At 45.8% G+C, this 23,867-nt stretch overlaps 2 protein-coding genes and 1 long non-coding RNA gene across 4 annotated transcripts in view; 1 reads left to right on the top strand and 2 right to left on the bottom strand.

The window, feature by feature from the left end:
• DIP2C (disco interacting protein 2 homolog C) overlaps nt 1-2,380 on the bottom strand; it is a 377,912-nt gene extending 375,532 nt beyond the window's left edge. For both annotated transcript variants that reach the window (XM_084872178.1, XM_084872177.1), the window contains exon 1: nt 2,140-2,380. In XM_084872178.1, coding sequence (XP_084728304.1) covers nt 2,140-2,224 — 85 coding nt within the window. In that variant the 5' untranslated portion in view covers nt 2,225-2,380. The remainder of the gene's footprint in view (nt 1-2,139) is intronic.
• LOC311617058 lies at nt 1,476-22,721 on the top strand. The gene is made up of 3 exons (XR_014794043.1): nt 1,476-1,685; nt 21,952-22,054; nt 22,369-22,721. It is a non-coding gene; the product is annotated as an uncharacterized lncRNA (long non-coding RNA).
• Nucleotides 22,722-22,829: 108 nt separating this feature from the next.
• LOC311617037 (uncharacterized protein) overlaps nt 22,830-23,867 on the bottom strand; it is a 35,861-nt gene continuing 34,823 nt past the window's right edge. Inside the window, exon 3 of the mRNA XM_084873167.1 lies at nt 22,830-23,844. Coding sequence (XP_084729293.1) covers nt 23,764-23,844 — 81 coding nt within the window. The 3' untranslated portion in view covers nt 22,830-23,763. The remainder of the gene's footprint in view (nt 23,845-23,867) is intronic.

The following is a 23,867-nucleotide window of genomic DNA, read 5'->3' as shown; positions in this document are numbered from 1 at the left end:
GTAAAGTGATACAGATTTCCGATCCTTCCACTCGTTGGTTTCTCCTAAGCAACACTGGGAAACAAATTGGTTCGTCTCATTTAGTCCCGTAAAACCATTTATGCGCTTCTAAGACCTGAAATTCCCAATGACCTTAAAGAGCAACTCTATCATCTCAGCGATCATCTCAGCGGGGACAAAGCAAGACAAGGGGGCGGGGGTGGCACAGGGGGGCCGAGGCTACATCAGCCGATGCCACAGACCCCTGATTCTTTCATGCTTCAGGCCAGGCCTAGCAAGGTTTACGCAGAAAGAAAACCAATAGTGCGCTTCCTGAATGCAGAGACACACATCCCTTTCTCTGCCCAGACACTCAATAAGAAACTCATTAAGCCCTTTCATAAAATCTGTTCAGAGAACGGGGTTGAGCGCGCACGTTGCTCTAAAGTGGCTTTGCCATCCTCTGGGTGGCAGGAAGATATTCCTCCATCTCCCAGAGCGACAGCTGGTGGCAGGTGAGTGTCATTCTAGCAGGTGAGTGCGCCCCATGTACACGTTCGTAAGGGACAGTAAGGGACCGCTCCCGGCTCCAGGAGGGGGCCGGGACGCCCATTCGGAGCGCTGTCCCAGATTCAGAGAGGCAAGTATGAGCTTATTTCCAGGCGGACAGCGGGAGGGGAGCCGTGCTGCGGAGTTCAGGGGCTCGCTCCTTTGCTAACAGAGATAGGGTGCTGACCCTTGACCTTCCCAGGATGCAGACAGAGCAGAACTGCTATTTTGGGGATGATGCATGAGTGATGGGTGCTGTGAATCACACAACAGCGGTGAGGACGAGAGACCAGAGCTCTGAGGGGCTGACGAGTGAAGGAGAAAACCCATGTGAGTGAGCATCGACACAATCAAATAACTCCGGCAAATATTCTCTGATACAGCCCCTCGAGCAACGTCCCCAGCACACACTTTACCCATCGCTGTACATCTCAACCGTGTTCCCCTGTGGGCCCACTCTGTGTGGCCTACCTCTGGGCCCTCTGGGGTACCAGCGACGCCTTCGCATCTCCAACCGTGTCTGCTCAGCACTGAGTCCAGGAAGCAGCCTCCTTCTGCTACGGGGCTGTTTAACGTGACAGATCCCTGGGATGCCCTGCAGAACCCCAGATGTGACACAGAGACATAGTCCGTGGGCAACCGGGAAGGCGGCTAACACTATATGCCACAACCCCCTCCTTTATTCCCTCCTGCACCCTGCAAGTGTTAAGGAGGAAAGCATAAAGTCAACATCGGCTCCTCCCTGCTGATGAAATTGGCACGAATGGATTTACTTTCTGGCTGCCGGCCCTCACAAAACCGTTACACACACACACACACACACACACACACACAAAGTTCACCACGCTGCACTGCTCCAAATATAAATCCGAGACAGCCGGCCCCTCCCCACCCCACCCCGGCACGTTAGTGGCCTTCCCAGGGTGAATACCCAACAGATATTTAAACATGATCATTCTGGAACTTCAGTGGCTTTTTTTTTTTTTAAGGCATAGCAAAGCCCGATCTAAACTTATGACAGTTGAGCACATGATCCCGTCATTAAGAGCACATACGAAGCCGTCCATAACACCCCGTGAAATCACGGCAGCGGATCTGTCACCGATTCCAAACCCGAGGGAGGCGCGCCGCGCCGGGCGGGGAACCTGGCCTGAGAGGTAGGAGGTTAGCGAGTCTCCCACCCTTTTCGCATCACAACACACACACAGGAACAATAGTAGCACAGCCTTCCCCGGGCCGGGCCGTAGTAAAACCGGGATGGATGGCTGGCACATCTCGGGGTTCAAACCCCCAAGTCCAGCGGCAAGTTTCGCATCAGAACCAGGCCGGGGCACCCACCGCAGGCCGGGCGGCGCGAGGCGTCCCCAGCCTGGGCCGCGGGGGCAGCGCGCGGACGCGCACAAGGACACGGGCCGCCAGGCCGGCCCTCCAGCCCGCGCCCCGGGCCCCGCCGCAGCGCCAGCCCCGCGGCCACACGCAGCGGCCCGGGTGGGGGCCGCGACCCGCACCGCGGGGACCCAGCGCCCCGAGACCACGCGCCCGCCCGCCTCCCCGCCCGCCCCGCAGCGGCCTCCGGGCGGCGGCGCGGCGCGGCCCGGCCGGGCCTGTTACCTTCCGACAGCTCCAGCTCCAGCTCCGCCAGCCGCGCCCGCACCTCCAGCGGCAGCGCCATGCCCTCCAGGCTGCGGTCCGCCATCGCGCCGCGCCCGCCTCTTTGTCTCAGGCCGCGGCTCGGCCGCTCCAGCGATCCCGGACCCGCACAGCGCGGCGGCGGCGGCACCGGCGGGCAGCGCTCCTCCTCCGGCGCCTCCTCCGCGCGGCCCCGCGGGGCGGCCTCGCGCCCGCGCCCCCGCGGCCCCCGCGCGCGCCCCCGGCCCGGCGCGGTCCCGCAGCGGCTCGGCTGCTCCGCCGCCCGGTGCTCCCCGGTGCGCGCCGCCGTGGCACAAGGGCGCAAACAGGGCGGGGGCTACGCGCTGGGGCGCGCCCCGGAGGCGGGGTACCGGGAGGGCGGGAGCGCGGGGCCGGGGGCGCGCAATCAGGACGGAGGCTGCGGGCGGGGGCTTGCGGAGGGCGCCGGGGGATGTGGGAGCGGGGACGTGCGGGTGGTGTGCGGTGCGGGGGCGCGCACCGGGATGGGGACGCGCACCAGGGCGGGGATGGGCGGGCCAGCTCAGCGCGCGCTCCCGGAGCACACGCGCGGGTCCCGCGGGCCCTCCCCGCCCCGCCCAGGACCTGGCTTCCCTCTGGCTGAAGGCAAAAAATACCTGCTGCGTCCCCTCCAGCCTCCCAGGTTGAAACTTCCAAGTATTCTGGGTCTCCATGGGCTGAATTTTTTTTTTTTTTTTTTTTTTTTTGTATGAATAGTTTGTTTGCGGGGGTTGGACGTAACAGTGTGGGCCATGAAGCGAGTAGCCAGCAGAAAGTTCCTAGAGCCCGCCGGCCTATGCTCTTGGTTCATCAGAGCATCTGCCGGGCCTTGTTCCCCACCTGCGAAAAGGAGGCTGGAGGAGAGAGAAGTCTACTGTCCACATCCAGGTCAACCTGAAAGGCACAGTCCAAAGGCACAGTCAACCCAATGGCACAGCCAGCACCCACCTTTTGCCGGCTGGGGGCTCCTGTCGTCCTCAGCAGGTCCTCTTCCCTGGGCTCCTCCATCACTGCCCTGGATTCCATCCCTTTTCTCTTCCATTCCTGTGCGTCCTCCCTCCGATTACCATATCTGTGCCTCTGGGTGTGATCATTTGGGGCAGGCAATCTCATGCCCCCAGCTGCCCAGCTGAATCACCTCACTGAGATGCCCAGACACCGCTATAGCCAGCGCCTCCTTTTAACCATCTGCACCAGTGTCCTAATTCTCCCGGCCAGAGAGTCCTCGGAGACTTTTGTCTTCCTCAGTCTTCCTCTCTGGACAAAGTCTTGGGCATCTGACTTCATTTTCATTCCTGTAACCACTCTTCCCGCGTAAGCCACTGCACCGGTTACTGGACCCTGCAGCGTCCAGAAGCTCCGGGCATTCTTTCCCCTTTCAAAAGTAGGCATTTGTGCCCGGCGGGTGGCTCAGCTGACTGGAGTGTCATCCTGCGGGTTCGATCCCCAGTTAGTGGCGTACAGGGAGGCAACCAATCGGTGTTTCTTTCTGGCATCCACCTGCAGTCCCACTGCATCTCCCGTGAGCTTCCAAAGACCTCCTGGAGGTCTTTCTCACTTTCTTTCAGGGTGCGCCCTCATCCAGGGTGCCCACCTGCCCGCACCCCTTACATCCACCCCTAGAGTCAACTCCGGAAAACGTTCTTCTCCTGCCTGCTGTGTTCCCACTGCTTACTGCCCTGTCCTGCCTGGACATTTTTTATCAGCCTCAGTGTAAGCTCCTGGAAGACAAAGACTAAGCCTTCTTCCCAGTGACTTGACCGTTGTGACAACTTAAGAGAGTTGTGGGCATTTCTCATACCAATCTGACTTTTCGGTGGGGACATGTGAGCGGAGTGGGCAACTGACAGTGACAAGCTTGAAAAAGGTGAACATGGACTCAATGAGCGCTGCTGGCCCCACCACTGTCTCTCTCCTTTTCACGATAAACAGGCCGCTGGTAAAGAGAGCCTTCGAGGGGCTCTAGTCCAGCCCCTCGTGCTACAGTGGAAAAGCCTTAGAGAAATAAAATGCAGCAGAACCAGGATTCAAAACCCCAGTCTGCAGAGCAAAGTGCGGGGTTCCTTACAGCAAAATGGGACTGCACCCTCCACTCAGCAAGCAGATCAAGCCGCTGTGGGGCGGGATGATGCCAGAATGAAAACACATTCCCTTTTCAATGCACAGATGGGCCTCAATCATCTATAGAAGATGCTATTTCTGAGGTTGGTTCCAAAGAAGACTACTATTTTGCATTAAAGAGCACATCGATAGCGGGCTGAGATTCTGAGCTGCCGGTTCATTTTAACAGGTCTTTGGGTAACTGCAGAGTGTAGATTGGATAGTGCACACGTGGAATTTCCAATGGCCTGATGGATGTCTTTATCTGGAAAGTCTGCCATGTCCTCAAAACATGTCCAAATCAGAAATCAGAATCTTCATACCCACCAATCACCAGGCTCTGCTCATTCTCTCTTACTCCTTGTTACCCATGTTTGATCCATGCTTGTTATCAAGCTTCAGTAACTTCTTTTTTTTAATTATTAAATTATTATCTGTGTACATATTTTAACATTGCCCCCCTCCCTCCCCAGAGTTTTGTGTCCATTGGTTGTACTTCTATGCATGTATACAATATATTTTATTGTTTTTTTACAGAGAGGAAGGGAGAGGGATAGAAAATCAGAAACATCAATGAGAGAGAAACATCAATCGGCCGCCTCTTGCACACCCCCTACCGGGGATGTTCCCATAACCAAGGTACATGCCCTTGACTGGAATCGAACCCAGGACTCTTGAGTTCGCAGGCCAACGCTCTATCCACTGAGCCAAACCGGTTTCAGCAAGCTTCAATAACTTCTACCTACAACTGTTCTCTGATAGTCTCTCTCCTCCCCTCTGCCCATGGCCACTGCCTAATTCAGATCTTCAGAACACACACCCCCATTCCCCACCCCACCCCACCCACCCCTAAGTCTTTGTCCTTGTAATCTTTCCTGAATGGCTGCCAGATCACGTGCCGCTTTGGGTAGGGGACAGTCGGGCTCTGCATTATACAGTGGTCCGCTGCCTACAAACCCGAAGACTCCTTGCTTTGACCCCGAAGGCTTTAGGGGCCCTGGCACAGAGCTTTCCTCTCTACTTTCCATTTTGCGGCCCCCTGCCATGCACCTGCGTTCTCAAGAATTCTGGGTTTTCCGTGGAGAGTCCGCCACTTCTTGTGTCTGTTGTTGGTGGACATGTTCCTTCTTCTTGTCATCCTGTCTCCCTTATTCCCCAGCCTGAGTCATGGCCACATGCCAAATGTTACACCTTCAAGTTTCAGCTCAAATGCTGCTTCTCCCATGAAGCCTTCCTTCCTGATCTGGTTGGAAAGATGCTCTCCCACCTCTGGGATCACACACCTCTTTGCTGCCTGGTGTACCCAGATTCGTAAGTCATCGGTGCATCTCATGTGGCAGCTGGTTTATCTACAATTCTTCCGCAGTGTTGAGGGACCTATTCTTGTAAACAGTGTCTTGTTTCTCAAAGTGCAGTCCAGCACTGGAACAAGAGTAAGACCATTGCTCTCCTCTCTTCTGCTGCAGTCCGGCAGCCTCAAGGAACGTAGGGCTTAGTGAAATCCCTGACTTATAGTCGTGTGTGTCTATTTGTATAAAAACCTAGTTCTAATGTGTGACTAGGTTGGGCATAATACCCAGGAGAAGTTTATTAGAATGGAGTCAATGGGTGCTAAGGGCTATTTGACTCAAAATCTCACCAAAGCCCTAGACCAGTGTTCGGCAAACTCATTCGTCAACAGAGCCAAATACCAACAGTACAATGATTGAAATTTCTTTTGAGAGCCGAAAACAAACTCCTGCACATGGGCCAGGAAGTTTCAATTGCCTGTACGTATGTGCCTGCACGTGGTATTTTGTGGAAGAGCCACATCAAGAGGCCAGAGTCGAGTGTGGCTCTAGAGCCTCGGTTTGCCGACCACTGCCTTAGACACTCCATCATCGCAATTACATCTTTTTCTTCTTCTTCTTTTTTTAATCCTCATATGATGATATTTTTCCATAGCTTTTTAGGGAAAGTGGAAGAGAGAGGGTAAGTCAGAGAGAAATATAGATGTGAGAGAAACACATCGATTGGTTGTCTCCTGCATGAGCATGGACCAGGGCCCAGGCTGCAACCAAAGTACGTGCCCTTGACCGCAATCTAACTGGGGACCCATTGGTCCACAGGCCGATGCTCTATCCATTGAGCAAACCGTCTAGGGCCACAGTTACATCTGTGAAGTGTGGTCAGTGTTCTTCAGAAAGCTGCAGTAGAATCTCAGGGCGGCTGCATGGAGTCAATGGGTGCTAAGGGCTATTTGACTCAAAATCTCACCAAAGCCCTAGACCAGTGTTCGGCAAACTCATTCGTCAACAGAGCCAAATACCAACAGTACAATGATTGAAATTTCTTTTGAGAGCCGAAAACAAACTCCTGCACATGGGCCAGGAAGTTTCAATTGCCTGTACGTATGTGCCTGCACGTGGTATTTTGTGGAAGAGCCACATCAAGAGGCCAGAGTCGAGTGTGGCTCTAGAGCCTCGGTTTGCCGACCACTGCCTTAGACACTCCATCATCGCAATTACATCTTTTTCTTCTTCTTCTTTTTTTAATCCTCATATGATGATATTTTTCCATAGCTTTTTAGGGAAAGTGGAAGAGAGAGGGTAAGTCAGAGAGAAATATAGATGTGAGAGAAACACATCGATTGGTTGTCTCCTGCATGAGCATGGACCAGGGCCCAGGCTGCAACCAAAGTACGTGCCCTTGACCGCAATCTAACTGGGGACCCATTGGTCCACAGGCCGATGCTCTATCCATTGAGCAAACCGTCTAGGGCCACAGTTACATCTGTGAAGTGTGGTCAGTGTTCTTCAGAAAGCTGCAGTAGAATCTCAGGGCGGCTGCTTGGGAGGGGGTCACACATCCTTTGCATTTGTTAACACTGGAGCACAGTTTAATCTGTCAGATAAGCCAGCTTTGCATAACAAAACCCAGAGGGCCTGAGACACAGTACAAACATGCAGGTGTCCAGCAGACAAAGGCCACCCCGTGAGGATCCTGGCCCACCACGGGGTGGCCGGCCCGAGGCCAGTGGATGGGAGAAATGCCAACATGAGACCTTGAAAGCTAACTCTGGCCCTCTATCCTTTCACCCAGACAAGCTCTGAAATCAATTGTTTTGAGTTCCACAGAGGGGCAGCTACCTAAAGCTAATTAATCAACCAATCATCATGCAAATTAGGATTGGGGACCTCGGTCTGTATCTTGCTTTACTGTCTGCTCTGGGTAACCTGTCACCATTAAGTACCTACCTACGGGATCTCACCTCTATCTTTCCTGTTTCACTGAATTCCAAGCCAGTTCTGAGTGAAACTTAGTAACTCACATTAACTGGGCCCTAGATTTCAGAAACCTGGTTAGGACGGAAGAGAGTAGTAAAGGACCGGATTCAACCAGTGGACTCTGAAGGCATCCTTGTCGCCCGGCTGATTCATTCATGAGCCCAGGGGAGGGAAACACGACGCTCCTCAGCTGAGCGCCCTCGCCCTCAGATAGTATCTCCCAGGCACACCTTCACTTCCGGAGCCTCACTGCTGTGAAGAGTTGATTATTTCACTCCCCATCAGATTTATGCAGAATTTATTCATGCTGTGATCTCTCCCGTGCATTCCAGTTTTGTGAATTTTTTTTTTAAGCTTTTCCAAAGTCACCAGGAAGAGTTGTTGTAAAATTCTGTAGTGGGAGTTAAGTTCTTATATCCTAAGTCCTGGAGGGAAAGGTGCATACAACCCTATTATGACACTGTCTTCTATTTTCTTTTTTAATTCTCACCCAAGGATATATTTTTATCCTTTCTAAAAAGAGAGGAAGGGAGAGAGAAACATCTTTTGGTTGCCTTCTCCTACAAGATCCAACTGGGGATCAAACCCAAAACCTAAGTAAGTGCCCTGACCGGGAATTGAACCTGCAACCTTTTGGTGCATGGGACAACACTCCAACCAACTGAACCAGCGCCCAGGGCCTGACACCATCTTCATAAGCTGCAGTCTCCCTACAGAACTATGCCTGGCAATTTATGCTTTTGGTTATGTTTCATTTTGGTCTCCCCAGATTATCAGGAATGCAGGTTGGGTAGAGTGCTGGTTTTAAAGCACGTTTAAAAGTGAATAATCTGACACAGAAAGTTTGGGTTCAGTTACTTATAACTTAGATAGCAGCTTGAACCTTTGACTGAAACTGCTCTGTGTGTGCAGGAGATAGTTAACGTTTCTGTAACGTTTTTAGCATTAGTATAGAATGAGTGTGAACGTGACCACGTCCAGTGAACATGTGTGCATCTGCCTTGCTGCTACGTTACTATCCTCTGGAAGTAAAGAACTTTCCGACCTATTTAGCTAACCAAGACCTGTCTATCAGCAAAAGAGAAGCAGGAAGGAGTCCCACAGCATGTTAGCTAATACAGTGCCCACACCTCTCCTGGCAGTGCTATGAGGCAAAGACGTCTCGATGGAAACACAGTGTGTGGGTTTGTCCTGGACAAACAGCCTAGGTATTTTCTTGTAAATGTTATTATAAGTCCAAATGCAATTACCAATAATGTAATTATTTATGATAGTTTTTGTGAACTTTTATTAGCACAGAACAAATTCTCATCCAACAATTAATCCTGTTTGGTCTTAGGCTGCATCACATTTTTATGATATATTTCCTTTGCCAATTATGATTGACTAATGTCTGGCATAATTAAGCTAATGTTAAAATGAATTGTCATTCCCAGAACTCATATCAATTAAGTGGCTGAGACAAATGATACATACGCTTTTTTTCTTCTTCAAGTTTTACAAAGTGTTTTAAGATACAAGACTTTATTGAGCGTTTAAATCAGGAGTTTTTGAAGCAGAAGAGAAAGGAGTGGTTGAGGACTAAAATTTCACCATCCAAAATCCAAAGAGTGGAACAGAATCATTAAAGAAAACTTTTAAACTAGACTCATCTCTTCAAAATAGAGGAAACACACACACACACACACACACACACACACACACACGGAGTCAAGTGCATTCCTAAATGGCTTCTGCTATGCCAAGTAAAACTCCACCAGTCTAAAAAATTTAATTGTGTAAAATGCAGAATCTCATTATTGTGAAGATAATTAAAAGCAGCGATTTCGAGTCCATCTGTCCTAGCTCACCCACACTGGATGAAAGTAAATAAAAACAAAGGTTGTGAAGTTTGCACTGTCCGAAGCTGACCATACTGGTCTCAGAGAGATCCAGGGGCTCCAGGGCCTTGGCTGCCCAGCCATCACCCTCAAGAATCAGGAGCTAGAGTTAATGCTTTGAGAATGGGACTGGGCAGGAACAGGCGAGGATGGCCCATCGGGGACATCCACATCCTGGTTGCGGTGGAAGCCTTTCCGTAGTCATTTCTGGCGCCTCAACTTCCGACCATGCTCGTGGTCCTGCACATGGACTGAGGAGAGCTAAGGTGGGCTCCCAGGTGAGGGTTCAGGGTCCGTGCTTCACTGAGGCCAGGCTCTTATACAAAAGAACCTGTAGGGAGTGAACACATCGGAGGAGGAGGGAAGAAGCACTCCACAGTCCGCAGATGGATGGGGCACAGCCAACCTTTGTAACGCTGGGTTGCTCAGTTGTTGACCTGCCACGGGGGGCCACCCGTCGATCCCGAGAGGAAAGTGGGTCACTGTGGTCCGTTAGCACCGACGCTAGCCGCTAAGGGTTGGAGCACCGCCTGTAAAGGGCTCCCGCTGGGCTCTGGTTGCCAGCGGAGCAAAAACGTGGCTCAGCCCTCATGTGGCCATAGGCGCTCACATCCACCAGGAAGCCACCATGAAGCTGGTTTGTATGGAAGATCATAGAAAGTCAGGAACCTACCATGTCAGGGCTTAGGTGATTGAGTGTTTGGGTTTATTTTGTACACGAATATTATTTTTTGTTTTCTATTTTCATCTTTTAATAAGCCAAATAATTGTTCAAAATTACTTTAATTGTGCCCTGGCCATGTGACTCAATTGGTTGGAGCATCATCCTATACACCGAAAGGTTGTGGGTTCAATTCCTGGTCAGGTCCCTACAGAAGGAAAATGATCAATGTTTCTGTCTTATCTCTCTCTCTCTCTCTCTCTCTCTCTCTCTCTCTCTCTCTCTCTCTCTCTCTCTCTCCCCAGCCCTTCTTTCCTTCCTCTCTCTCAAATCAATAAGCATGTCCTCCTCAGGTGAGAATTTAGAAAGAGAATTACTTTGCTTGCTTTGTGTGGGCTCAAGAAGAATTTTCATGTAGTTTTCACAAAGCAATTGTGCAAAGTGAAGACCTAGAAATAGCCCAAGTGCCCATCAGTAAATGAATGGATAAAAACAACCAAAACTGTTACAGTATTACATGTACACAATGGAATACTGTGCAGCTGTAAAAAAGAAGGATCTCTTACCCTTTGAGGCAGCATGAAGGGACCTGGAGAGCATTATGCTAAGTGAAATAAGCCAGTCAGAGAAAGACAAATATCACATGATCTCACTTATATGTGGAATCTAATGAACAAAATAAACAAACAAAATATATCCATAGACCTTGAAGCATGTGACAAACTGACATATTTCAGAGGGAAGGGGTTGGGGAAGCAGGAAGAGATTAACCAATGAACTTATATGCACACTAAATTCGTGCATGGTACAGTCCCTAGGCCTTGTTTGTGATCAGGACCATCTTCCCTGGCTGTCCACAGCCGACCCCACCCCCCACTGCCACCTACCCCAGTTCCCCGTTTGCCATCAGGCAATCGGAGCCTGATGGCTGAGGGAAGGGATCAAGAGTTTGGTTGTTCCTGTTCCCTGGCTGGCACCACCCCTGCTGCAGGTTGCCCTCTGTGTGTGGGGTAACTGGGGGATCAGGGGCCTTGGCCTGGTGCCACTGTGTCCCCTGCCACCCAACCCTGGTTCCCCCAACCCATTGGGCTTGGGAAAGGGTCAGGGAAAGTGACCGGGAGGTGGTCAATGCACCTCATAGTGACTGGTCGAGTGGCAGTTCTGGTCATTCTGTTGTTAGGGTCAATTTGCATATTACCTTTTTATTATAAAGGACTAGACATCCAGTGCACGAATTTCGTGCATGTGGGTGTGTCCCTCAGCCCACCCTCTCCAATCTGGAACTCCTCAAAGAATGACCTAAATGTACAGTTGGACATCCCTCTGACAATCTAGGACTGCTGGCTCCCAACTGCTCACCTGCATGCCTTCCTGATTGCCCCTAACCACTTCTGACACCTAACTGCTCCCCTGCCAGCCTGATAGCCCCTAACTGCCCTTCCCTGCCAGCTTGGTCACCCCTAACTGCCCTCCCCTGCAGGTCTTGTTGTCCTTAACTGCCCTCCCCTGCGGGCCTGATCACCCACAACTGCCCTCCCCTGCTGGCATCCATCTTGTGTCCACATGGGGACGACCATCTTGTGTGTTGGAGTGATGGTCAATTTGCATATTACCTCTTCATTATATAGGATTATATAGGATAGAGGCCCAGTGCACAGGTGGGGACTAGCTGGCCTGCCCTGATGGGGGCCCCGGGTCAGGGTGGGGGGCCCTGCTAAAGGGTGGGACCAGCAGGGGCGAGGGGCCACAGTCGTTCTGGTCTCTGGTTATCCTGGTCGTTCTGCTATTTTGATCACTGGGCTTTTATTATATAGGATATGCATAATGCATGACCAGACAATGTGGCAAAGTGCTAGGGAAAAGGTGGGAGCAGGATGGAGGGGAGGCAACGGGATTGGGGGGAGAGAGTTTGTTTTTGTTTTTTATAAATGATTTTTTTTTCTGTTGAGGGTCCTCATTTGCTCATTTATAAACATGTATAATTCTAATAGTCGCTTGAGAGTTATTGCTTATTAATCCCAACATCTTGGTAACCAGGAACCAGTTTTCAAAAACTGTGTTTTTCTATTGACTATGACTCACGTTTTCCCATTTCTTTTCATATCTAGTGATTGTTTTATTATATGCTGAACACTGTGAATGGCATGTGGTAGAAAGAGAAAATCACACCTTCCTCATACACAAGTGTTGAACTTGTTCAGAAATGGAAACTATTGGCAATTACTTTTGGTCTTGTCAGCCTTGGTTTTATTCTGTATTGGAATGGGTCTATTTTTGTTTGGACCTCGTTTTTAGGCTATGTCTCTTACTGTGGAGTGTTGACTTTCCTCTTAGGTTCGGCCTTTCTGGAATCTCTATTACATTCCAAATTTTTCAGTGAGGCCTCTCTGCTGCCTAGGCTAGAACCCCAATGTCACCTGGCACTGCATGGTGTCAGCATTGGGCTTTCAGACTTCAGCAGGTGATCTCTATTCAGTTATGGAGTTTCACCTTTCCCCCCCGTGCAGCATGGTCTTAGCCAAAGCCCCACAGCGAGTAGAATGCAGACTTCTTGGTACTGCTCTCCGGGCAACTCCCCCTTCTCAGACACCCTGACAACAAATCCCAACCTCTTCAAAAGCCTGAACTTCAGTCTCTTCCTGCTCAGAGCAGAAAGAGCACCTCCAGGCTGAAAGCCAGAACAATGATGGGGCAACACTGGGCTCATGAGATTCTCTTCTGTGATGCTCATTTTTCAATGCCTGAAAAGGGTTGTTTCATATATTGTCCAATTTTGTAGTTTTTTTCAGTGGACAGCAAATCTGGTATCACTTAACTGAGTCATGGCTGGTAGAAGTCTTTGAAAAATATTTTATAAGCATGCTAATGTAAACTCTGGCCCAAACTGGGGAGAAAGAATGAGGTATTCTGGAGGGATATCTCTAGGGAAAAAAGAAAAACAAAGGAAAGCTAATAGAACACATTGATAGGAGTTTAGGTTGAATTATTTTGGTTATAAATAATATTTACATAGTCATAATAATGTTGATGCCAAATAATGTTTTAAATCAACACAAGCGAAAAGCAATATAGTTAGGGAGGAAGAGAATAGGAAAATAGTGCGTGTGAGCGTGGAGAAAACAAGGTAGATAAGAAAGCCTTATCCCCTCTTATGGATTTAGACAGTCCATAATCCTATATAATAAAAGAGTAATATGCAAATTGACCATCACTCAAACATACAAGATGGCTGTCCCCATGTGGTCAAAGATGGCTGCCCCCAATGGACCAAGATGGCCACCACAAGATAGACAGCAGGAGCAGTTGGGAGAGACCAGGCCTGCAAGGGAGGGCAGTTGGGGGCAATCAGGTTGGCAGGGGAGTGGTTAAAGGTTGATCAGGCTGGAAGGCAGAAGTGGTTAGGGGCAATCAGGAAGGCAGGCGAGCAGTTGGGAGCCAGCAGTCCTAGATTGTCAGAGGGATGTCCAACTGCCCGTTTAGGCCCGTTACCATTGGGATCAGCCTAAACAGGCAGTCGGACATCCCTTGAGGGGTCCCAGATTGGAGAGGGTGCAGGTTGGGCTGAGGGACAGCCTCTCTCCTCCCTCCACCTCCCCCCCTGCATGAATTTCTTGCACTGGGCCTTTAGTAGTTCATAATATATGAAAGTGAAAAATAAAGACACAGCACCTTAAGCTTATTTAGAAATAGTGAGGTACACACATACAAAAACAGGAAAAATGACCATCTTGATTTGGACATGTATGAATGGCTAAATGCAGAGCAAACAGAAAATCTGTCTCTAGGAAGTAAGATGGTCTGGTGATTGCTGTTTTTCATTGCTAGTCTAATTATACAATTATATATTTTTATTGTGAAAGATAACATACAGCCAAGCCAGTGCTGCTCAGTGGTTGAACATCAATCTATGAGCCGGGAGGTCACCATTCAGTTCCCATCAGGACACATCCCTTGGGTTACAAGCTTGATCCCCAGTGTGGGGCGTGCAGGAAGCAGCTGATCAATGATTCTCTCTCATCATTGATGTTCCTATCTCTCTCTCCCTCTCCCTTCATCTCTGAACTCAATAAAAAGATTTAAAAAAAAAAAAAAAAAAAAAAAGATGACCTACGCCGATAGAGCGTTTGGCTCAGTGGATAGAGCGTCGGTCTGTGGACTCAGGGGTCCTGGGGCTCGATTCTGGTCAAGGGCATGTACATTGGTTGCGGGCACATCCCAGTGGGGGGTGTGCAGGAGGCAGCTGGTCAATGTATCTCTCTCATCGATGTTTCTAGCTCTCTATCCCTCTCCCTTCCTCTCTGTAAAAAATCAATAAAATATATTTTTAAATAAATAAATAAATAAATAAAAAGATGACATACATTAACATACATAACTGTTTGTCATTTAACAAATAAGTAGAAAGCTAATTAATTCTCAACCATGTCAGAAAATTTATTTCCTTGGGAAGTCTAATTATATTAATTTTTATAGATTTCTATTGCAGCCAAGGCCGGTTTGGCTCAGTGGTGGAGCGCTGGTCTGCGGACTGAAGGGTCCTGGGTTCGATTCCGGTTGGGGGCATGTACCTTGGTTGCGGGCATGTCCCCGATGGGGGGTGTGCAGGAGGCAGCTGGTCGATGATTTCTCTCATCGATGTTTCTGGCTCTCTATCTTTCTCCCTTCCTCTCTGTAAAAAATAAATAAAATATATTTAAAAAAAAAAAAAAGATTTCGCCCTAATCGATTTGGCTCAGTGAATAGAGTGTCGGCCTGCGGACTGAAAGGTCCCAGGTTCGATTCCGGTCAAGGGCATGTATCTTGGTTGCGGGCACATCCCTAGTAAGGAGTGTGCAGGAGGCAGCTGATCGATGTTTCTAACTCTCTATCCCTCTCCTTCTCCCTTCCTATCTGTAAAAAAATCAATAAAATATATATTTAAAAAAATAAAGATTTCTATAGCAAAATATAAGTAAATGTTCATAAATGTTACAGGTAACACATAACAAATGGTTAGAGAGCCAAGTCACTATAAACCAAGACCAGAAATTGAACATCATTTACCTCCCAGAAGGCTCCTCCTGGCTACAAAGCCGTCATTCCCACCGAAGACACCGTTCTCCCATCTGTATGGTAATTACACCCTTGCTTTTTCTTCACCACCCTTGCAGGCATCCCTATAAAATGTAGTTTAATTTTGCTTCCTTTTGAACTTGATATAAATAGCATTATACGGTAACCACAATTTTCATGTTTTGTTTTTCATTCATTCAACTTTAGGTTTATAGATTTGTCCATTTTGTTTCATGTAGCCTACGTTTCTTTTCTTTTTTTAAGTAAATATTTTTCGGAGAAAAATGGCAGCCGAATCAGCAGGCCTGTTGTATACCCCATCCCAGGGCCAAACTGAAAATACTACAAATAAGTTGGAAAACATTTACCTGGAATTACCGACTGAGGAGGAAGGAAAGGAAGCTCCTGGAGACCAGAAGGAAGGGCAAGGTCTGGAGAGGAGCTGACCCAGGTCTCAGAGGCAGCAGACCCGCAGGCTGAGAGGAGGGAGAGCCGGGCCGGGCTCCACAGCCAGAGCACCAGAGCAGAGACCCGCAGCCCACAGAACACCCAGCAGGGCGGCTGGCCAAGGCAGAGTCTGGAGCCTGTTGGAGAGAGAGCGCAGTTTGGGGGTTTAAAAAAAAAATTTTTTTTTTTTTCTAAACCCAGAGCACAGGAGCTTTCATTTGCAACTACTCACCCGAGGCTTTGGTTCAGGGAGGGAGGCACGGACTTGAGGTACCTGAGGAGAGGATAGGGTGGGAAGCAGGGCAGGGAGACATAGCCAGGAGCCCAGCATTTAGCCGTTCATACACATAGAAACCAAAACGGCCACTTTTCCTGAAAGAAGCTAGCTGCTCTAGTAGCCTCAAGGCAGCTGATACAGCTTGTCCCACCCTCAGGAGCACTGCATACCACACCCAGCATTCTGAGCTTTCCAGAGAAAATGAAAGCCTAGGCCAAGCCCTCGGGTCTGAGCAGTCTCAAAGAACCCTCAGAGACTGGATTGCAGGAGGGTCCACGCACCCCACTATTCTGGGAACCAGACTGATAAAAACTCCAGGTTTCCAGCTGACCCCATTGGTCCCCGTACAAGGATCTCTGTCCAGCCAAGGGCAGAGTAATATTTTGGGCCACTCGCAGAGGAGAAGCGGTGGGTCAGGAAAACACACCCACCATGTTCCCTGAAAGCTTAACAGAACCTCCCTCCCTTTCAGAAACTTTTGAGTGATTAAGATTGACAGCTGACTAGCAGACAAAGGCAGGCAGAGGTGGAGTCTGGGGAATCAGGGGAAGTTTGCTGACCCAGCCCTAGGCCCCACGAGGCTAACAAACCTGCTTTAGAGGGTAGATTGGCCCCTGCTGCTTGCCGCCAAGGCCTGCGGAGAGAGACACAAGTGGTGGATCAGTGGATCACTTAGAGCTTGAAGCAGGTTGTGAAAGCCAAAACACGGTGCCTGATAGTGGTCAGCATCTAAATACCTAACTGAAAACCTAGAATTGGGAGACAGTGTGGGGTGCAAAGCAAGCTCCGATGGGGCATTAAACTCGGCTTAAATGAATGCCACTCACTTTTTAAAATCTTTTCTATTTTTCCTCCTTTTTTCCCCCCTTTCTCCTTTTTTCAATTTTTCTTTCTTTTTTTCCATTTTAAAATTTTCTTCTTTATCTATCTGCTTTATTGATTTGTTATTATTCTAGTCTCTGCTCTCCCCTTCATATATCCAATTTTCCTCTTCCCTTCTCTTACTCAACTTTTCTTCTTTTTTTCACTACTCAATTTTTTTTTCTCTCACTTTTCTTTCTCTCTTCTTTTTTTTGCCTGCTTTCTTAACATTTTTCTTTTTCTTATTTTAGGCCTATCTGCTTTCTCTTCTATTTTTCTTTTCAATTTTTTCCCCCTGTCTTTTCATTTATTTTCTCCCTCCTTTATTCTAAACCATTTTCCTTCCTCTATTCCTCTAATTCTTTATTCTTATTTTCTTTATTTCAGCTCTATATCTACATATTCCGCCCCTCTTCTTTCTTGTTATTTTTTGTTTGTGCTTTTTGTTTGTTTGTTTTGTTTTGTTTTCTCCCCATATTTTTTCTCCCTCCCCCCCCCCCATCCCCTATCATTCTTACTCTCTTTTCTCTTTCATAATTGTCTCTTCTCTGGTGGTTGCTTTTGATGGTTCTTTAAGGGGTCTTGTGCACGTTCTTGTTTTGTTTCTTCTGTTTCATGTTTTGTGTTGTTGTATTTCATTCTGTTCTGTCAGCACCACTTGCATGACATGGTCAAGGGTGAGCCACATAGTCATTTAGCCTGAGAGGAGACTCCATCCACAATCGGGAAAATAACATTCAAGTCCCAACTACAACAGTAGAACCTAAGTAACTCGAGTAAGGGGCTCTCCTAGAGAACCCAGCTCAGGAGATCTAAGAGACTGCACCACTGGGTCTCACAAAACACCTACTACATAAGACCACCCTCAAAAAAATGGGCAGCATAGCAGTTTGATCTAATGCATAGAAACAAAAGCAAAGAAACAGCAAAAATGGGGAGACAAAGAAACAACCCCCAAATGAAAGGAAAGAAGGAATCTCCAGAAAATGAACTAAATGAAATGGAGGGAAACAATTTGTCAGATAAAGAATTCAGAGTAATTATAATAAGGGTGCTCAAACAATTCAGTGAGAACTACAAGCAACTTAAAGATAATTAAAAGTTTCTTAATGAGAGCTACACCAACATTAAAAGAGAGCTTTGAAACAATAAAAAAGAATTAATTGGAAATGAGGAATGACATAACTGAAATAAAAAAATACCCTGGAAGGATTCAACAGTAGACTAGAAGAAGGTGAGAACCAAATCACTGAATTAGACAATAGGTAAAAAAAAAACATCCACTCATAGCAGAAAATGGAAAAAGGATAAAAAAGCAAAAGGAGAGTTTAAGCGAGCTTTGGGACAACATGAAATAAAACAACATCTTCATAATAGGAATGCCAAGAGGAGAAGAAGCTAAGCAAGGAATAGAAAACCTGTTTGAAGAAGTAATGACAGACAATTTCCCTGACTTAGGGAAGAAAAAATTCACAGATGTCCAGAAGCACAGAGTCCCAATCAAGATGAACCCAAAAGACCCACACCAAGACACATTATAATTAAAATGGCAAACGTTAAAGACAAAGAAAGAATCTTAAAGGCTGCAAGAGAGAGAAAGTTACCTATAAGGGAACTCCCATTAGACTATCAGCTGATTTCTCAGGCCAGAAGGGAGTGGCATGAAGTACACAAAGTAATGAAAAGCCAGGGACTAAACCCAAGACTACTCTATCCAGTAAGGCTATCATCTAAAATTAAAGGTGAAATTAGGAGCTTTGCAAATAGCTAAAAGAGTTTATAGCCACATAGGACATTTTCAAAGATAGACCACATATTAGAACACAGCTAAATCTCTACAAGTTCAAAAGATTGAAATAATATCAAGCATCCTCTCAGTTCACAATGGCATGAAATTAGAAATCAGTTACAAGAAAAACAATCAAAAACACATGGAAGCTAAATAGCATGCTATTGAACAAGGAATAGATTACCAAAGAGATCAAAGAAGAAGTAAAAAAACATCCTGGAAACAAATGAAAACTAATATGTAATAACCCCAAATCTATGGAACACAGTGAAAGCAGTCCTGAGAGGGAAGTTCACAGCACTACAGGCCTACCTCAAAAAACAAGAAAAACTTTTAATAAATTATTTAAACCTACAATTTAAAGAATTGGAAAGAGAACAACAAGAAAAACCCAGCATAATTATAAAATAAATAAAAATCAGAGTGGAAATACCAAAAAACAAAAGTCAATAAAACCAAGAGCTAGTTCTTTGAAAGGATAAGATTGATGAACCTCTAGCAAGACTCATCAAGAAACAAAGAGATAGAACCCAAATAAATAAAATCAGAAACAAAAGCCTTGAAATAACAACTGACCCCACAGAAATACAAAGAATTGTAAAAAAAGAAATATTATGAACAGCTTTATTCCAACAAAATGGACACCCTGAATGAAATGGGTGTATTCCTAGAAAAGTACAATTTTCAAAAACTCAATCAGAAAGGCTGATAACTACTGAAATTGAAGCAGTAATAAAAAATACTTCCAACAAACAAAAGCCCAGGTCCAGATGACTTCACAGGAGAGTTTTACCAAACAATCAAAGAACTAATGCCTATCCTCCTCAAATGATTCCAAAAAATTCAAGAGAAAGGAACACTTCCAAGCTCTTTCTAGGAGGCCAGTATAACCCTAATTCTAAAACCAGATAAAGACACTACAAAGAAAGAGAAATACAGACCAATATCCCTGATGAACATAGATGCTAAAATCCTCAACAAAGTATTAGCAAATTGGATCCAGCAATATATTTTTTTTAAAAATCATACACCATGATCAAGTGGGATTCATTCCAGGATGCAAGGCTGGTACAATATTTACAAACCAATAAACTTGATATAGCACATAAACAAATTGAAAGACAAAAATCACATGATCATATCAAAAGACACAGAAAAGGCATTCCACAAAATCCAATACCCATTTTTTATAAAAACTTGCAACGAAGTGGGAATAAAGGGAGCATATCTCAACATGATTAAGGCCATATATGACAAACCTACAGCCAACATCATACTCAACGGGCAAAAACTAAAAGCATTTCCCCTAAGAACTGGAACAAGACAGGGATTTCCACTTTCACCACTTATATCCAACATAGTACTGGATGGAAGTCCTAGCCACAGCAATCAGACAAGAAAAGAAATAAAAGGCATCCAAATTGGAAAGGAGGAAGTAAAAATCTCATTATTCACAGAACACATGATACTGTATACAGAAAACCTTAAAGACTCACCAAAAACTACTAGGTTTAATAAATGAATTTGGCAATGTAGCAGGAAACAAAATCAACACCCCAAAATTGATCTTTTTTATATACCAATAATGAATTCTCAGAAAGAGAAACTAAACAAACAATCCCATTTACCATTGCAACAAAAAAATTAAAATACTTAGGGATAAACTTAACCAAGGTGGCAAAAGACCTGTACTACAGGATGTTGAAAAAAGTGTTAGAAGATGATAGGAACAAATGGAAGAATATACTGTGTTTATGGATTGGTAAAATCAACATCATTAAAATGTCCATATTACCCAAGGCAATCTATAGATTCAATGTAATCCTTATTAAAATACCAACAACAGCCGAAACCGGTTTGGCTCAGTGGATAGAGCATTGGTCTGCGGACTGAAAGGTCCCAGGTTCGATTCTGGTCAAGGGCATGTACATTGGTTGCGGGCACATCCCCGGTAGGGGGTGTGCAGGAGGCAGCTGGTCGATGTTTCTCTCTCATTGATGTTTCTAGCTCTCTATTCCTCTCTTCCTTCCTCTCTATAAAAAAATCAATAAAATATATATTAAAAAAAATACCAACAACATATTTTATCGAGCTAGAACAAATACTCCAAAAATTTACATAAAATTTAAAAAGGACCTTGAATAGCTACAGCAATTTTGAGAAAGAAAAAACAAAGTTGGAGGAATTCCAATTCCAGGTTTCAAATTATACTACAAAGCCACAGTAATCAAAACAGCCTTGTACTGGCATAAGAACAGGCATATAGACCAATGGAACAGAACAGAAAACCACAAATAGACTCAATTAATATTTGACAAAGGAGGCAAGAGCATGCAATGAGTCAAGACAGTTTCTTCAATAAATGGTGTTGTGAAAATTGGACAATTACATGCAAAAAAAAAGGTGAAACTAGACTACCATGCACAAGAATAAACTCAAAATGGGTAAAAGACTTAAATGTAAGTTGGGAAACCATAAAAATCCTAGAAGAAGCCATAGGCAGCAAAATCTCAGACATCTCTCATAGCAGTATGTTTACAGATACATCTCCTAGGGCTAAGCAAACAAAGGAGAAAATAAACAAATGAGACTATATCAAAATATAAAGCTTCTGCACAGCAAAAGAAACCATCAACAAAATGAAAATGGAGCCCACTGTATGGGAGAATATATTTGGCAATGATACATCTGATAAAGGGTTAATATTAAAAATATATAAGGAACTGCCGAAACCGGTTTGGCTCAGTGGTAGAGCGTCGGTCTGCGGACTGAAAGGTCCCAGGTTCGATTCCAGTCAAGGGCATGTACATTGGTTGAGGGTACATCCCCAGTAGTGGGTGTGCAAGAGGCAGCTGGTTGATATTTCTCTCTCATCGTAGTTTCTAGCTCTCTATCCCTCTCTCCTCCTCTCTGTAAAAAATCAATAAAATATATATATATGGAACTCATACAACTTAACAAAAGGAAGACAAGCAATCCAGTAAAAAAAAAAAAAAAAAAATGGGCAAAGAACCTAAATAGACACTTCTCCAAACAAGACATTTAGGTTGTTTCCAGATTTGGGTAAATATAGGAAAAATATAATAATATTTATATTTTATATAAAATTTATATAAATTTTATATAAAATTTATATTAAATATTTTGTATAAAATATTTACATATTTTATATAGATCAGGTATAATATATATGAGATCTATATATCATAGAGTGAATGTCAGACATATATATATTAATATATATATATTTAATATATCATATCCTAGTGAACATAAGTGCAGCTTTGTCCCCACTGCTCTGAATTCAACAAGGCAAACCTCATTTATTAATTCTGGTAACTTATGTAATAGATTGCCTTGGTTTTTCTATGTGTACAGTCATCTGTGAATAATGAGATTCTAATGTTTCCTTTATAATCTTTATAACTTTTATTTATTTCCAGTACTTATTGCACTGGCTGAGACCCCAATATGAGTTGAGTAGAAGTAGTGTTAGCTGACATCCTTGTCTTGTTGTTTCTCGGGCAAGTTTTCTACATTTCACCGGTGAGTAATATTTATCAGTCTTCTGCAGCTACCCTTTGTTAGATTAAGGAGGGTCCTGTCTATTCTCAGTTTACTAAGAGTTGAGTTGTTGGTCGTTGTTTTCTTTAACTGAGTGCAGGCTGAACTCTACCAAATGCCTTTTATAAGTCTACAGAGATGATCATATTATTTTTCTAATTTAATGTATCAATATGATGAAATATGTGATTGATTTTCTAAGACCAATCTATTCCTAGTATAATACATCCAACTTGGTGGTGGGGTATTTTTTTCTTTTTCTTTTATTGCTTTCAATTTGCTGATATTTTGTTTAGGATTTCTGCATCCACATTCATGAGAGACTGGCATGTCATTTCCTTTCTGGTGACGTCCTGATCTGATTTGCACATCAAGGTGGTGCCCATCTCACACCAGAAGTTGGATGTGTTTCTCCTCTTTCTGTTTCCTGAAATCATTTATGTGAGATCAAAATAAAAGGCTTCCTAACACTCCCCTGTCACCACTGCCCGGGGGAGGTGCTCTGGGAGGCCTGCTCTCCGGGAGGCCTGTCTGCTCTGTTTCGTTGAGGCTGAGACCTCTCCCCGGGTCTCCCAGGGGTTCAGCAGGAGAGGGGTGGCCTCAATGTGGACATGTTCTCCACAGAATTTTCGCTCTGGGTGGGCCCTGCCCTCGCTGTCCCCCAGGCAGGGTCAGTGGGCAGCACCCTCGGGACGGAGTGGCTGTGTTGCTCTGGTTCTCCAGTACCTTTCTGTTTCCATCCAGTAATGACCGCACGGTTCCCTACTGCCTCAGACCCCGGGTGCTTCATGCAGCCTTTCCCGTTCATTTCACTTCAGCCGGAAGGTTTAGCCTAATTCCACATCCAGACACCAGCAGCACCAGCAGCCCTTGCTGTCCCGTCAGATGCTTTCTGCCAAAGCCACACCAACTCCTTTCATCCTGCGTGATGACAGACAGATGCTGGGACTCTACCTTTCTTCTTCCCCACATAATCAGCAATACCCTGGGAGGTGAGACTTCACAGCCAATCACAAGTCCCAACCAAATGGGCCACAGCTATAAATCAAGCACAAAACAAACACAAGTTCATACTTAAACATTTTTTTTTTAGTTAGCAAGTGTCTCAGTGTCATTGTTTCAGTGAATAAAGATGGAAACCTTAGTTTTCATCTATGCTATCCAAGGAAAAGTCCTACAATAAATGTCTTCAAGATGCACGATTAAGAGGAACAGCAGAGGGGTCAGGAACCCAGCTGAATAAAGCAGAGGCTGCAGCGAAACCTGTGGTCGCACCCATGTTCACACACTCGCCAGGAGGAAGGAAATTCCAGTCATGCGGGCTCTCCTCGGTGTGCCAGCAAATTCCATCTCTTTCCATCTTCCGGGGCTTAGTGTCTGTACTCTTCACCATTTTCAATGTTCTTTGGATAAAGAAAAACATGATGATGTTTCTGAAGCTTTTTGCTGTGAGAGCCCTGTGCATATTTAGCAACATGAGGTAGTCTGCTTTGTCCTCTAACAAGAATATGGCCTTTCTTCAGGCGGGATCCAAAGTCATTGTTACTTCAAACAAACAAAAAACGTCAGGAAAGGGATTCCCTAAACAGTGTGCAGAGTATTTTGCAAATCGCAATCCATTCCTGCCGTGTGTTGGTGCGGAGTGGGTGGTCATGTGTGTTCTTTGGGTGGGTGAACCACTCACTCAGAGATTAGGTCGCCAAGTAGCATCTGCAGAAAGCCTTCTCCATTTGGTGGATGCTTCTTGTAAGTAAGTTAAAGGAAAGAGTTGTCTAGGAAAAAAAGATAACTTGTA

The sequence above is a fragment of the Pipistrellus hanaki genome (assembly GCF_964339955.1).
Source record: "Pipistrellus hanaki genome assembly, chromosome: 1".
Taxonomy (NCBI): Eukaryota; Metazoa; Chordata; class Mammalia; order Chiroptera; family Vespertilionidae; genus Pipistrellus; species Pipistrellus hanaki.
This window is presented reverse-complemented; position numbering and strand designations above follow the sequence as displayed.